Source organism: Passer domesticus, chromosome 2, assembly GCF_036417665.1.
Source record: "Passer domesticus isolate bPasDom1 chromosome 2, bPasDom1.hap1, whole genome shotgun sequence".
Lineage (NCBI taxonomy): Eukaryota > Metazoa > Chordata > Aves > Passeriformes > Passeridae > Passer > Passer domesticus.
Window position 1 is genome coordinate 107,592,510 of NC_087475.1, and position 14,777 is coordinate 107,607,286.

A 14,777-nucleotide genomic window follows, 5' to 3' on the forward strand; every position below is an offset into this window, starting at 1 on the left:
GGCGAGTCCGGCCTCCAGCCTCGCTGCCGATTGGTTAGGAGCCGCCTGACCGCGCTGGGCTGCGATTGGGCGGGGCGGGGCTGTGGGCGGTGCCGCGGTGAGCCGCTGTCATGGCGGAGCTGAGTGAGGCGCTGCTGTCGGTGTTGCCGTCCATCCGGGTGCCCAAGGCCGGCGACCGCGTCCACAAGGACGAGTGCGCCTTCTCCTTCGACACGCCGGTAAGCGCGCCCCGCCGCCGCCCCGCCCGCCCGCCCGGGCTGCTCCCGCCGCGGCCGACTCCCACCCCGCCGCCAGCCGGGGCGCCGCCCGCGCGGGGCCTCACGGGATTTGTGGTTCCCCGGTGGCCGCGACGGCCGTTCCCGGGCGGCGCGCAGGGCCTTGGCGGACTACTACGCCCGGCGTGCCCCGCGGCGCGCCCCGCCCGCCCGCGGCGCGCTGGGGGCTGTAGTTCTGCGGCCGGGGCGGGCGTGGGCAGGTCGCTCGCCGCGATCAGCGGCGGCCCGGCCCGCCGGCAGCCCCGGGAGGGGGAGCGCCCCCGGCCGAGCCCTCTGTGCCGGGGCTCGCCAGGACTTGTGGTCCGGCGGGGGGCGGGGGTCGGGCGCGTCCCGGGCCCGCCCTCGGCGGCGGGGGGCGGGCCGGGGGTCCCGCCCTGCCCGGGTCTGAGGCGCGTCCCGGCCCCGCGGCCCGGCGGGCGGGGGGCGAGGCGCTGCTGTGTCATTAAGATGGCAGTGGTCCCTTCTCCGGCCGTCTCCAGCCCGCTGGCATCCCTGCGCTGCCCCCGCCCGGCCTCGGTGGACCTGAGGGGCGGCGGGGGGCGAGGAGCGCCGTGGGCCGCGGCGGTGGAGACGGGCCCTCGAGGCAGCCGCACATGGCATCCCGGCCCTCCCGCTCCACAGCGATGCCGGGCCATGCGCTCCCCGCTCTGGCTCAGTCCCAGCAGCCTCTGAAAGCTTCTGGGTGGTTTTCCTCCCTTCCAGCCCCTGCGTTTGAGTCCCCCGCCCCTTCAGTGTGAGAAGGGTGGCTGCTGGCTGAGTGTGGTGTTGTCCAGCTGCTGATGGGATGGCGGGGGCACGTTCTGTGTCTGTGTCCCAGCTGCTCACAGGCTTTCGAGCACCACAGCAAAAGTAAACAGTGGTCTGTTAACCTTCCTCACACTGCAGCTTGGCAGCATTCCCTATGGCACTGGCAGTCATGTGTTTGGACAGGGTGCCACAGTTCTGCTGGTAATGATTGTACCATGCTCTGAACTGGTAAACTGTGTGTGCTAGGGGCCTTCTACGACATGAACTCTTGTGGAAACTCAGGCTTTCCTGATTTGCTAGCATCCTGCCATAAATGAACACACAAATAGTTTTTCAAATACATCATCATGACAGGAGTACCTGTTCTTCTGGGACAGCCAGGCTGGGGCTTGCCATCCTATTTCTTACCAGCTACTTGTGGCTGCTGTGTAGGAACGAGCTGTTGCCATGACTTAATGAATAATGACTAGTCTGCCATGCCTGTCCTAGCAGCTGGAATGCCATTCCTTACCACCTCCCTTCAGTTTTGTCCCTCCTTCCTTCCAGGAGTCAGATGGCGGCTTGTATATCTGCATGAACACGTTCCTGGGCTTTGGGAAGCAGTATGTGGAAAAGCACTATCAGAAAACAGGCCAGCGGGTCTACCTGCACCTCAAAAGAACACGTAAACCGGTAAAAAATAAAAATACGTGTACTCAGACTTGTTCTGAAAGTGAGAGCTGGGCTGTGTCTGTGTATTCCATCAGTGTCTTCTCTCCTGAGATACAGCACTTGTTTTTCCTGGTGAATTGAGGGATGCCAGTGCTTCAGTTCTGCTTGTGCTGGGTTGTATGGATTGCCCATGTTATTTCTGCCTGGCTTCCTTCTGTTTTCAGAGTAGCTTGATTGCAATCCCTAAGGCTTGCCACAGCATTCCTGTCCCCTTAACTCTCATTTCCCTATTTCTTTTCAATGCCACAGAAGGAAGAAGACACCAACTCCAGCGCTGGGGATCCCCCAAGGAAGAAACCAACTCGCCTGGCTATTGGTAAGGAAGCACCTGTGTACTGTATGGGCCCTGTGTTCAGCCAGTCCTCTGGAGCTGCCTGGTTTGTCTCTTCTGCTTCACTCTTCCTGGCTAATATCCCTGGCCAAAATCAGACTTCATGTTTTCCAAGGTGTCTGGGGTGAGCAGTTTCTGTAGAACAGTCATTAAGGTGGTAGTTGTGTTCTGTGTCCAAAGTTGCATCTTGTTTTCCATGGATAAATGTGTTTTTTATCCTCTGCCATGACCGTGCATGCCTGGCTCAGCTTGGTGTGGGGATCACCAAACTGGGACTGCTGCTTAAACACAATGTGCCCAGCGTGGGGCTGAAGTAAGTTTGAGAAAATTTATGTCTGAGAAAAGTAAGCTTAAAGCTCCTGGCAGATAAACTATTTTTTAAACTCCTCTGATATTGAACTAGCATTATTGATATAAACGGGGAAGAAATTAATGAAAAATGCTGCGTTAATATTTTTGGCTCATTAGGTCTCATAAGGCTGATACTGGAGGAAATACATATGAGCATTAAAACATGAAAAATATTTTAAATATTCCTTTTTTTGGAAGAACAAGGCCGGTGTTCCCATTACTGTCTTTCACCGCCTGTGAGGGCTGTCGTGGCAATCAATGGAGATGCTGCTTATTTGGAGCAGTCTCAGCTGGTAATTTCTGAGCCATTATGGAGACACATAAAGGAAGGAACGGGAACATTTGTAGCAGTAAGAGGTTCTTGGCTTGCTGGAAGCTGACCGCTAGAGGGAAATCCAGAATCTGGACTGTGAATGTCTTGGTTTTGGCTCACTTTTCCCTGGTGTAGACGCCCAGTGACTCGTCTGCTGAGCACAAACACCACTATTAAGGCTGGCAGCTGCTCCCTGTTTTGCTGAATAGAGCCCCAAAGATCACTTCTAGCAAAATTGAGGCTGGAATCTCTGTTTCTTCAGATAGCCAGTGCTTTTATGTGTATATGAGATTAAGCTCCTTTGGGAGAGATGAGGCCTGGTGTGCATTACGAGTTATTTCTGCGTCCTGAATTCTACAGAGGTCGTTCAGCAAGTGTTGTCAGTGGGTGGGCAAATACCTGCTTGTGATAACAGCTTAGTGGTGTGAATGGAGCAGGAGACAATAAAGAAAGTATTTGCCCTGTGAGACAATGGTCTCAAGTTCAGGAGAAGTTTTTTTTAATCTTTGTTTTAGCTGAACTGTGGTGGTATAGCTAATCCTGACATGGGAGATTTTTTTAAAGTACTGGAAAGATTTGTGAACAAAATGTAGCCCTTGATGTCTCTGTACCTCACTTCCCCCTCTCAATGAAAGATCTACAGTGCTTTGTAGATCTTTCTCCTATGCCTGCATGTTGTTTGAAGGACTTTTGTGGTGTGTAGTGCTTGGCTAGCACCATGGAAAAGGAGGCAGTGTACCTCAGGGCAAGCTGGTGGCTGTAGACCCTCTTTCTCATCTGGACCCTCAGAAGGTTCACATAACCACCTGAGGGGACCTCACCAGTCTGGTTGAGTGTGTTTAGGGTTCAGGAATTGTGTAATGCCCTGGGGGGTTGTCTATTGCTTTACTCTATGAAAGTGGTGACAGGAAATCTCTGGGCTGAAGAGACACAGAAGATGATTATCTAGGTATGTTGCTGCATGATGCTGGTGACTGTTCTCTAAAATCACTGTGTTCATACGTAGCAGTTTGTGCATAGTGTAAAAATTGTAGGTATCTAAGGAGGGAGTTGCAGGAGATATCATGGGACTGGATATTTCTGACAAGAATGTTTTAAGGAAATGCAGCAGTGATTATCAGAACTGTGTTGCACACAGGATTCTTGAGGTAGAGGCACTGAGCAGCAAAAGCGTTTATTCCCTTCAGAGATTTGTTGCAGTTGCAGATGTTCAGATATTTGTTGCAGAGATTATTGCAGTCACAGCGTGCAATTTTTCCAGGAATAAATGAAATTCAGTTGAAAAACACAGGGGGTTTAGGCTGCTAATAAGCCATGTGTCTTCTGCCTGTTTCCTTTTGGGATGCAGGATGTGAATATCTGCAGAACAGAGAAGGCCAAGCTTTTCCTCTGAGTACCTATATAATCCAAAAACTGTAGGTGGGGGAATCTGCAGAAACTGCAGATGTTTTGGTGGGCATCCATGATGACTCTTTGCAGCTGGCAAATAACCTTTTACATACGGATCTCCAGTTTCTGGTGCAACCTCTGGAAAGCACAGCTAGGTGGGCATGGAAACTGCTATCACTATAACTTTGCTCAGACTTTTTCTGCAGTCCTGAATGTTCTGGTTCCAGAGGAGCTCCTGGTTCTTCTTGCTTGAGTGCAGGACTCTAGACTGTCCTTTCTGGAAAAGTGAAGAAAGAGAGCTTCTTAAAGATGCTGATAGACCTGACCTTTGCCCTGGCTTACAGGATTATCTCTTCATGCACATCTCCATTCATTGTCTTGAGTATTCTGGTTAAGGTTGAACACCAGTGCTTTATCTTGGCTCTTTTCTGGCCAATGCCTCTCTAGAGGAGGTTTGGTTTTCTTCCTGGTTGTAGCCAAAGTCTGGAGATTGTTTTTAAGCATCTGTAAAAAGAGCTGGGGAAAACAAAATCTATTGTCACCAGGCTTATAATTGTTCCTGTGAAGTCCACAGCAGCAGCAGAAGCTCTGGGATCCAGAAGTGGAAGAAAGATTGTGGATCACTGATCTAGTTCATTGTCTTAGTCATGGTGTGTTATTTCTTGTAAGCTGTGGAGAAAGAAGCTTTTCAAGCTCTTTGGTTTCACCTGTTACCACAGTGTTTTTTCTTCTTGTAGGTGTAGAAGGTGGATTTGACCTCACAGAAGAAAAGTTTGAATATGACGAAGATGTAAAAATAGTGATTTTGCCAGACCATTTGGATATTCCACGTGATGGGCTGGAGGGACTACCAGACATGGTCAAAGACAGGGTATGTTTGCGTGGAGGGCTGTGTTTAGTGTTGATGAGGAAATGTACCATTACTGAGAAGGAAACTGCCCTGTAAAAGGGATCCTGCAGAGCTGCTGTGGAGTCTCAGCTGGCAGTCACCCACCAGGACTGCTCTGCACTTACACACTGCTGTTCATTACAGAGTTCTGCCTTGTGTGTGACTGAGGCTCCCGGAAGTCTCACTTGCCTAAAGTGTTGTGGCACTGGAAGCTTCTTGTGCCCTTACTGTGGTAGGCCAGCCCTTCATGTTCTCTCCTGCTGTCCTGATTGCAGATTGCCAGTGCCATCGAGGCCATCCTGACAGCAGATTCAGCCTCACGGAAGCAGGAGGTGCAGGCTTGGGATGGGGAGGTTCGCCGTGTTTCCAAGCACGCTTTTTCCCTGCAGCAGCTCCAGAACGATGTCCGCATCCCGCCGTGGTGAGCATAGTGCTGGAACTTGCTGTGTCACTCGTGTCCTGTGCTGGCCTGCAGCAGCAGATGAGACTTCTTTTGTGAGTCTCCGAGTGTGCCTTGTCACAGTGGATTCAGGGGAGGTGGCACACTAGGGTGTATCAGGATTCTCAGTGTTCCGTAGTAAAAGAGGACTGAGATCGCTTGTACTACGGATGTTGCAGCAGGCAGCAATGGCGAGGGCTTGGGAGCTAGAACCCAGAGGTTTTCCCTCTGATCTCTTTTTCTCTGTTCCTTGTCAATAGTGGCTGGAAGTGCAGCAAGTGTGACATGAAGGAGAACCTGTGGCTGAACATGACCGACGGAGCCATCCTGTGCGGTCGGCGCTACTTCGACGGCAGTGGCGGCAACAACCACGCCGTGGAGCACTACCGGGAAACCGGCTACCCGCTGGCTGTGAAACTGGGAACAATCACTCCTGACGGGGCGGGTAAGAAGGGGGATCCTCCCAGGGTGAGGGGTGCCAGGCACCACTCGGGCTGACGCAGATCTCTTGTGGGTATCAGGGTGGAGTTGGCCATCTTGTGACCTGTCATCCCGTTGTGAACTTTGCCACTCTGACCTGCTTCTTGTGTGAGGCAAAGAGCGAGCTGATAAAAAAAAGCCTTGCCTTCCTCTGCCCCTCCCTTGTAATTGGGAGCTTTTAGAATAGTTACCCAGGCTGCCATCTGATTTTCTGTGTTGGGGTGTTTATCAAAGAATGGTGTGTTCAAATCCTGAGCAGAGAGTATATGGCACAATAACCCACTTTGCTTACTCCTGGCATAGGTGTACCTCTGTACCCTGATCGGTGACAGAGTTGTCTTGTCACATGTTTAGGAGGAATCTCAATATTCTGTCTGTTATGTTGTTCTGCTGAGAAAGGGCAGAAAGTCCAATGGCTCAGTTTGTCAAAAAGGTTCTGAGTGCTTTCTCCATCCACCTATGAATTTGACATCACAGGCCATTATAAGTTCCTTTTATTTCTGTTTTCCTGCATAGATGTCTACTCCTATGATGAGGATGACATGGTGTTGGATCCCAACCTGGCAGAACATCTGGCACACTTTGGGATTGACATGCTCAAGATGCAGAAGGTGAGAAGGAAGTGGTGTCCTCCATAGGCTCAGAGGGAGACAGAAACAATTCTGAGGTGTCTTTGCTAGATTCCAACTTTCTGTGGCTATGCAGAACCATTCCTGGTCAAGAAACCCTGGGGTTTTTTTGTCACACAGAGAGTTTTCTCATCTGCCTCTCTTCTTTGATTGCCTTTTTTGCCTTTCTTTCATGTCCCTCACATTTATTTCCCTGGGGTTATGTGTCAGTACTACAGGCAGGGAGGTTCCCGGGTGCTGAGATCTTTTTGTTAGTGTGTAGTTTCCATGCCTCTTTCTAGGGAATGGTTCAGATGTCTCCCATATTTCTTTTCCTTCTTCTTTCTGTTCCAGGTATTCACATATATGGAAACAACTCTTGTTTCTTCCTCCTCTACTTACAGAATAAAACAGAATGGATTTGACTCTTTACAGCATTGCACTTTTCACACCTCTAATGTTGCCTTGAGTCTTCTTTGAGGATTTTCCTGTTCTTTTCCCTCCAGACAGACAAGACGATGACAGAACTGGAAATTGACATGAACCAGCGCATTGGCGAGTGGGAGCTCATCCAGGAGTCTGGTGTTCAGCTCAAGCCCCTCTATGGGCCTGGCTACACTGGTATCCGTAACCTGGGCAACAGTTGCTACCTCAATTCTGTGATGCAGGTGCTGTTCAGTATCCCAGACTTCCAGAGAAAGTAAGTGAGCTTAATCACTCCTTTCCATTAGTCTGGGATCAGTACAAAGGTCCCCTAGAGCTGGGAGCTTCTGTGGCAGTAATCATGCTCAGAACTGCATTTTTACCACATGAAGATGGATATCCCTTAGATTGCTCTGTTTTGCCCTGCAGGTATGTGGAGAAGCTGGAGAAGATATTCCAAAGTGCACCTTCGGACCCCACACAGGACTTCAGCACACAAGTGTACGTAGAATTTTGGTGAGAGAAGGAAGGCTGAGGCTGCCCGGATGCATCCCCTCTGTGCTGCTTTGCTCCAGGGTTCTCCCTCAAGCCTCACCTCTCTTTCCTTGCCTGTCACCAGAAACATTGTTCCTCAGTGATCAATAAGGATCTAAGCCAAGGAAGTTCAGCTGAATGCCCTAGATGGAGAGGACAGAGTGCACCCTGTGTTCATGAGAGGCTCTGAAATGTATTACGTGTGTTATGCCTGTTGAACTGGGGGGATTTCTGGGAGGCAGCTTCTGCCTGTATAACAGAAGAAAACAGTTGAAAGGGGCTTGCTGTCTATAGGGGAGGGAGATGGCAAAGAGCAAGGGGATAAGTAGGTTTAGGCAGCTTTATGGTCAGTAGATAATTTATGTATGCTTAAAGAGGCTTCCCTCAAGAGGTACTGTTCAAGAGAATATGCAGAAGGAGGAAAAAAGATTTGGGAGGGGGTTGCATTTCAAGTCTGTGCTGCAGCTGCTCTCAAACAAGGATGTGGAAGTTTGGGGTGGAGGAATGGAAGGTGGCAAGGACAGGGAGTTCAGTGGTACAGGAGGATTCTAAATTTGGACAGCCTGGAGTGAGGTGTTCACTGAGAGGGGATTAAGGTGAGACAGACAGATAGATTATTGCCTGGGGAAAGGGGGAAATTGTTAAGGTTTGGTTCCAGACAAATGGCAAAATGGCAGTAACGATGGGGAAGGACTGGAGTGAAATGGAATAGCAGGAGGGTCTGGCCATAGGAGGAAATCACTGAACACATACTCTTGTCCATTAAGTGCCTGATGCAGTCAATCTTTCCTCTGGGAAAACGTGATCAGTCTGCTCACAGCAGTGCTATTTCTGGCTCAGACAATTTCCCTGTGCCCTGTTGTCTCCTTCCCGTCAGGCTGCAGCTCAGCTTGGCTGTTGTGCAGCTGCTGTGTGGCTCAGCACCAGCTGTTCCTTCTTGTTCTACCCAGTGTGCAAGCAGTGGTTGAGGTTGGCACCCTAAAGCCCTGATAACTTTGAAGTCAGTGATGTCTCCAGAGGCCAGAGAGCAGACCACAATAAGATAATCTTGCCTGGTGCAGCAGAGAAAGCTGTTATCTGTGGGACTGACAGTCCATGGCAGTATGAAAGCTGGATGGGTTGATGTGGCTGCTGGAGCATGTGAGATTGAAGAAACATTGATACTAACACTGAATTTGTCATTCCAGAGCCAAACTGGGCCATGGACTGCTTTCTGGGGAGTATTCAAGGCCAGCTTCTGCAGATGGGGAGCAGCAGTCTGATCAGAAGGTGAGGCTTGGATACGGTATCCTCTTGGTGCACGTGTTGCATGAGGTATTGTGTATTCCACATGTCTTCTTTCTGAAGACATGTGCTGGGGCTTGTTCCGAAGCCTCTCACCTGAAGAAAAGCATGGCTAAGGATAGAGTGCTACATGCCAGGACACATGCTTGGCAAATTATATATTTAACCACCTTCCTCTTCCACACTGTTATTTGCAGGGTATGCAAAATGGCATTGCTCCACGCATGTTTAAGTCCCTCATCGGAAAGGGGCACCCAGAGTTTTCCACTAACCGACAGCAGGATGCCCAGGAATTCTTTCTGCACTTCATCAACATGGTGGAGGTAATGGTTGAGTCTGTCTGGCAAATCATGGAAAAGTCCAGCTTGATTTTCTTCCCACAGCCAGGGGCGAGGAGGGGAGGTGAGAAGCTGGCAATCGGAGCAGGGAGCAGGAGAGAAAATGGGGAAATGGGCCATCTAGCACCTGGCAGGATGGAGAAGGAGAGGTGCTTGGCCATGTTTTCAGGGCTGATTCCATGGAGAAATCTTTTATTGAGAGTGGCACAGCTGGAGGTGTGAAATTTCTTCTGTAGGAGCAGGAATGCCATGGCTTCCTAGAGTACAGAAGCTGGCTTTAGTTTCCTCTTTGCTGTCTTTTCCAGGGTACTGGGTACAGAAGTGACTACTCTTCAGCCACGTGCTGTGTGACATCACTGTTACTGCAGATCATTTTTTGTGCCATTCTGATGTTACATGTGTGCTTCTAATTTCTCCTCCTTCAGAGGAACTGCCGCAGCTCGGAGAACCCTAACGAGGTCTTCCGTTTTCTGGTGGAGGAGAAGCTGAAGTGCCTGGCCACAGAAAAGGTGAAATATACCCAACGTGTGGACTATATTATGCAGCTGCCTGTGCCCATGGATGCTGCACTCAACAAAGGTCAGTAATGTGCCAACACCAGAAAGGTAGCAAGCCCTATGTTTGTATATTGTACTATTCCTACACAACTCCTTAAATGAAAGAGGGACTTCTTTGCCACTTCTGAGGCCAGATCCTTCTCCTGCTTTTATGGGATCGGGCTGATATCTTCAGAGGTGGTGTGACATGGTGATGTCCCTCTAGAGCCTTTGCCTCGGCCACCACAAGCTGGGCTGTGATTCAGCAGCATTCAGGAGTGACTGCAGTAGCAGAAGTGTGCTCTGGAAGCTGTGCTCCCTTCTCAATGGCGTGTATCTATAGGCCTGCTCTGCCTCTGGGTGTAGCTTACACCAGTCACTTTGTAGGTACCTGGAGGTGGTCCTTGACTCCTCTGCTTTATTCTCTTTGTTGTCTAGATGAGCTGCTGGAGTATGAGGAGAAGAAGAGGCAGGCAGAGGAGGAGAAGCAGCCGCTGCCTGAGCTGGTGCGAGCCAAGGTGCCTTTCAGCTCCTGCCTAGAGGCCTATGGAGCTCCAGAGCAGGTGGATGATTTCTGGAGCACAGCCTTGCAGGCCAAGTCTGTGGCTCTCAAGTAAGTGTGTGTCAGCTAAGCTGTGATGAACTGGCCATAGCTGCATCTCTGGGGACTTCTTGTAGTGGCTCGGGGGAAGAACATTACTAAAGCTTTGTAGTCCTCCACACCCTGGGTCCACAGAACACTGAAGCAGAGAGGGGATCAGTGCTAGTGAAGTCCTAGCTATCAGATTTCAGCTGCTGAGAGGCTACAAAAACACAGTAATATTTCAGAAAACTAGTAGCTTTTCCTATAGATTTAAAATTTAGCTTTGAAATCTGTACTGACTGTATGATGACGCTGATCTTGCACTATCTCTAAAATTTCTTCAAGTTTTCAACTGTGAAGATTTGAGCAGAACACTGAGTGTAACAGATGCATGAGTTCTTTGAAAGAATGCTAGTTTAAATGCTAGTAGCAAGGTTTAAAAAACAGCTTTAATTTTTCTCACTGCTTGTAGCACATGCAACAGTGCAAAGTTGAAGTGACAAGACTACAAATGTAAGCAGCTTTCTGCTGTGATGCTGAGTGTTCTTTTGCAATGAAAGTCATCAAAGAGTTGGAAGTGCTTCTCTATACTCCATTATTAATGGAGTAATTAATTAATTAAATTATTAAACAAATACCCCATTATTAAGCAATAGCTACTATAAACAAACATCACGTTGAAAAGTAACATTTTGTTTTAATTTTTACTGAGTTGTATTCAAACACTTTACTGCCACTTAATTTAGTTCTCCAGTATGTTGCAATTATCACCTGGTAATGAGTATCTGTCTCATTTACAGATGCTTCTCCCTTTACAAGCATTCCCCTCTGTTTCATAGATTCCAGACACTTTCTCTCTCAAAGTGTCTAACTAAATAATGTTTAATCAAATTCAGTTAACTTAAAATTCACTGCTTCTGTCTCATATCAAAAAAAAATGCTCTTGACAGTTCCTGCAGGTGTATCTGTTGGTCTAATAAAAGATGTTATTTCCATTACATTCCTTAAGGGTTAGACTTTTAATTAAACAGAATCTGACCAGGCTTGTAAAATACAGGATTTAAAGGTAGAGAATATGTACTATTTTTCCTCATCTCCAAGATTTGCATTCCATCTCATTTTGTCAGGGCTTCTGCCTTAGAAATGGTTCTGTGTTTGAGGAGCTTTAAGCTCACCACAGAAGAGCTGCACAGACAGGTGTATCCCCAGCTTGCTCAGGACATGGCTCTGTCCTACTCACTCATTTCTTGGATCAGCTAGATACCCTCAATCTTTGCTGACAAGGTATTTAAAATTATTACGCGTCTCTTTCAGAACGACGCGGTTCGCCTCTTTCCCAGATTATCTGGTTATCCAGATCAAGAAGTTCACTTTCGGTCTGGACTGGGTGCCCAAAAAACTCGGTAAGGAGGATGAGAAGTACAGAGCATATAGGTACTGGGAGTCACATATGGATATTGTGGTCATTACTGCCAGGAGGAATGTAACTATCCCAAAAGTTGCTGCAGGCATCCCAAGGCACTTACCCTTCTAGATCTCCCAGCCGAGTCCTTTGTTTCTGCCCCTGCATGGAGGCTGAGCAAGACCCTATCTTGCAGATGTTTCCATTGAAATGCCCGAGGAGCTGGATATCTCTGCACTGCAGGGAACGGGGCTGCAGGAAGGAGAAGAGGAAATGCCAGACATCGCACCCCCACTGGTGACACCAGATGAGCCCAAAGGTAGCCTGGGGTTCTATGGCAACGAGGACGACGACTCCTTCTGCTCCCCTCACTTCTCCTCTCCGACATGTTAGTGATTCTCCTCCTCTCTTCCTGATGCCTGACTCATTTCCTTGCTCTCCTTGCCTTGTGTCCCATGCTAGCAGTTTCCCACTTGCTCAGACTTTCCCTGTCCTTTTGTCAGCGGTTGCCAGCTGCCTCCCTTGCATGCCTGTTATGCAAGGGGGTTTGTTGATTCTTGTTCTGTGCAAGATGGGGTGGCATGTCCGGTGCATTTAGAGGAGGCAGAGCTGGGATTGATACAGGATTTAATTGGTGGGGGTATTTAATTGTCACAAACAACAGTGGGAGGTCGGGTTCAGAGCCTAGGGAAGAGCCAGTGCTCCTGAATTCACGGGTTGAATCATTTTGGATTTTGCCTGTGTGTGAGACTGCTCTTCTGAAGAAGAAAGGTGGCTGAGAAAAGCCAAGAGATGGAACTTGGTGTGAAATACAGCTAGGAGGCGGTGGCTTTGGAGGCTGTGTGACACGAGATGAAATGGAGCCAGCAGGGATGGGTGGGCGTGGGTGGCTCTAACTTCTGTCTCCCCACAGCACCCATGCTGGATGAGTCGGTGATTATCCAGCTAGTGGAGATGGGCTTTCCCATGGATGCCTGCCGCAAAGCCGTGTATTACACAGGGAATAGTGGGGTTGAGGCGGCCATGAACTGGGTCATGTCACATATGGACGATCCAGGTATGAGGCCGTGGTGAAGCTTACTGCTTCTGGGCTGTTCTTGTGTCCTGCTACCACAGTGGAAAACTGAAGTAGTTTGGACTTGGGCTGTACACTCTTGGGGAGATCTGATTACTCTGAGCTGTGTTGTGTTTCCTGCTGCAGATTTTGCTAACCCATTAGTTCTCCCTGGATCCAGTGGGCCAGGGTCAACTATTGCCTGCCCAGACCCTCCTTCAGAAGACAGTGTGGCCACCATTGTCTCCATGGGCTTCTCCCGGGACCAGGCAATGAAAGCGCTTAGAGCCACGGTGAGAGGCACGGGTGACACCAGAGTGCAAGGATTTTCTCAGGAACAGGAATTCAGGAATTCTCAGGTTCATTGTCTTCTCCCTTCCAGAACAACAGTCTGGAGCGTGCTGTGGATTGGATCTTCAGTCACATTGATGACCTCGATGCAGAAGCTGCTATGGATATCTCAGAGGGGCGCTCGGCAGCCGAGTCCATCTCTGAATCCGTCCCCGTGGGTCCCAAAGTGCGCGATGGGCCTGGAAGTGAGTTCCACGCCATAGGAATGTGGATTTTGGGCTGCAAACTCAACACTACTTTGTCATTCGTGATCCATGCAGTACTGCAAGCTTTAGCAGCAGCAGCTATTACAGGTGGACTGGTTGTAGAGGTGGAAGCAGGGAGGAAGAGGGGAGGAATGGCAAAGTAGTTTAGACCCTTCAGGCTGGATGAGGATACCTGGAAGCCAATAAGAGAGAGGTTGGGGAAGTGCCATCAAGTGAAAGACAGAAAGGGCAGTGCTGCTTTTATCCAGTGGTTCTGCGAGGGTTTTTTTCCCTTTTTGGTTCCCACTGAAAAAACAGTTCCTGTCTGTGCACAGAATTTGTCCAGTGGTGCTTGGCTGCTGGGTGCCATAGGGAGGAGAATCCCTGCTTTATCCATCTACCATCCATGGCCTAAATAAAAAATTGAAAGAGAGAAGGCTAAATGGAAGTTAGCATCTCCCATTTCCCTCTGTGTTTGGCCGTAAGACCAATCATAGTCGCACTTGATGGGGATCCAGTTCTAAATTATTACCCAGCAGAGCTTCCTTCAGGGAAGGCTCCTTCTCTAGAGAGGGCCTTGCACAGGGCATTAGGGGGTAAGACATCTCTCCTCTTTCCCTGACAATCCTCTCTTCCCTCCTTCTTTCAAGAATATCAGCTGTTTGCCTTCATCAGCCACATGGGCACTTCAACTATGTGTGGACATTATGTTTGTCACATCAAGAAAGATGGCAGGTAAATATTTCCACAGCGTAAGGGAACGGAGGTGCTGGTTTAAATCCCCATCCTGCCCCGTTTCTTTAGAGGTCCTGGGGGGTTGGGGCTGGGAGCAGGTGGGTGCAGTCGAGTTGTGTCTCAGCCGTGGAAGGGCATTCCTGAGCTCCTCTTGTGCCTGTTGCAGGTGGGTGATCTACAACGACCAGAAAGTCTGTGCTTCTGAGAAGCCCCCCAAGGACCTGGGCTACATCTACTTCTACCAGCGGATTCCCAGCTAGAACATCCTCCTGCTGTGTGTGCTGGGGGGAGAGCGGGCTCAAGGTGTGGGGGGGAAAGGGGTGGGGGCAGTGAGGGTGGGAGCAGGGTCCTTCTCTTCCCTGCTCCCTTCCCCAGTCCCTTCACGGCCTCTCTGTGGAGACACGGGGGGACAAGAGTTCACTGACAAATCGACTGGGGGCTGGAGCCCCCGTGGACATGAGTGAAGGGGGTTTGGGGGGTTGGGAGTATCTGTTTCTATAGGAAATGTCCTCACTGTCCTCACCCCCGTGACACACAGCCCTAGTGCTTCGCTGCTTGGTGGGATGATGCCGCCTCCTTGCTGTCCGGAGGGAGAGGAGGGGGCTTGTGTGTACCTGTGGCTTGTGAATGGGGGGGTTCCTCCTGCCCGCCCTGTCGGGCGGGGGCGTGGGGCGGGCGGCAAGGCGGGCCACGAGCAGCGCTTCCCCTTGTGTGCCCTTGACATGCCAAAATACACGAGGGACAAAATAAAAGTGGAAATACCGCCTGGCTGCTGTGTGACCCCGCGGGCTGCAGGAGCGCGGGTGGGCCGGGGGCGGG

General features: G+C 50.0%; 1 protein-coding gene across 2 annotated transcripts; it reads left to right on the forward strand.

The window, feature by feature from the left end:
* Nucleotides 1–60: 60 nt before the first annotated feature.
* On the forward strand, nt 61–14,721 carry USP5 (ubiquitin specific peptidase 5). Of its 2 annotated transcripts, none has more exons than XM_064410466.1 (20): nt 61–218; nt 1,569–1,694; nt 1,983–2,049; nt 4,855–4,988; nt 5,282–5,427; nt 5,706–5,890; nt 6,442–6,536; nt 7,040–7,233; nt 7,386–7,457; nt 8,678–8,759; nt 8,972–9,097; nt 9,538–9,691; nt 10,087–10,261; nt 11,546–11,634; nt 11,830–12,021; nt 12,547–12,690; nt 12,835–12,980; nt 13,070–13,223; nt 13,874–13,958; nt 14,125–14,721. In XM_064410466.1, the coding sequence occupies exons 1-20, from the start codon at nt 111–113 to the stop codon at nt 14,216–14,218; spliced, it is 2,568 nt and encodes an 855-aa protein (XP_064266536.1). In that variant the 5' UTR covers nt 61–110; the 3' UTR covers nt 14,219–14,721. The 2 variants fall into 2 exon arrangements, with proteins under 2 accessions (XP_064266536.1, XP_064266537.1); XM_064410467.1 differs by having other exon boundaries at nt 11,830–11,952.
* Nucleotides 14,722–14,777: the final 56 nt, after the last annotated feature.

Coding starts and splice junctions, on each gene's coding strand:
- USP5 (XM_064410466.1), top strand. CDS start 111: ATGGCGGAGCTGAGTGAGGCGCTGCTGTCGGTGTTGCCGTCCATCCGG. Junction 219..1,568: donor CCTTCTCCTTCGACACGCCG/GTAAGCGCGCCC, acceptor CCTTCCTTCCAG/GAGTCAGATGGCGGCTTGTA. Junction 9,098..9,537: donor ACTTCATCAACATGGTGGAG/GTAATGGTTGAG, acceptor CTCCTCCTTCAG/AGGAACTGCCGCAGCTCGGA.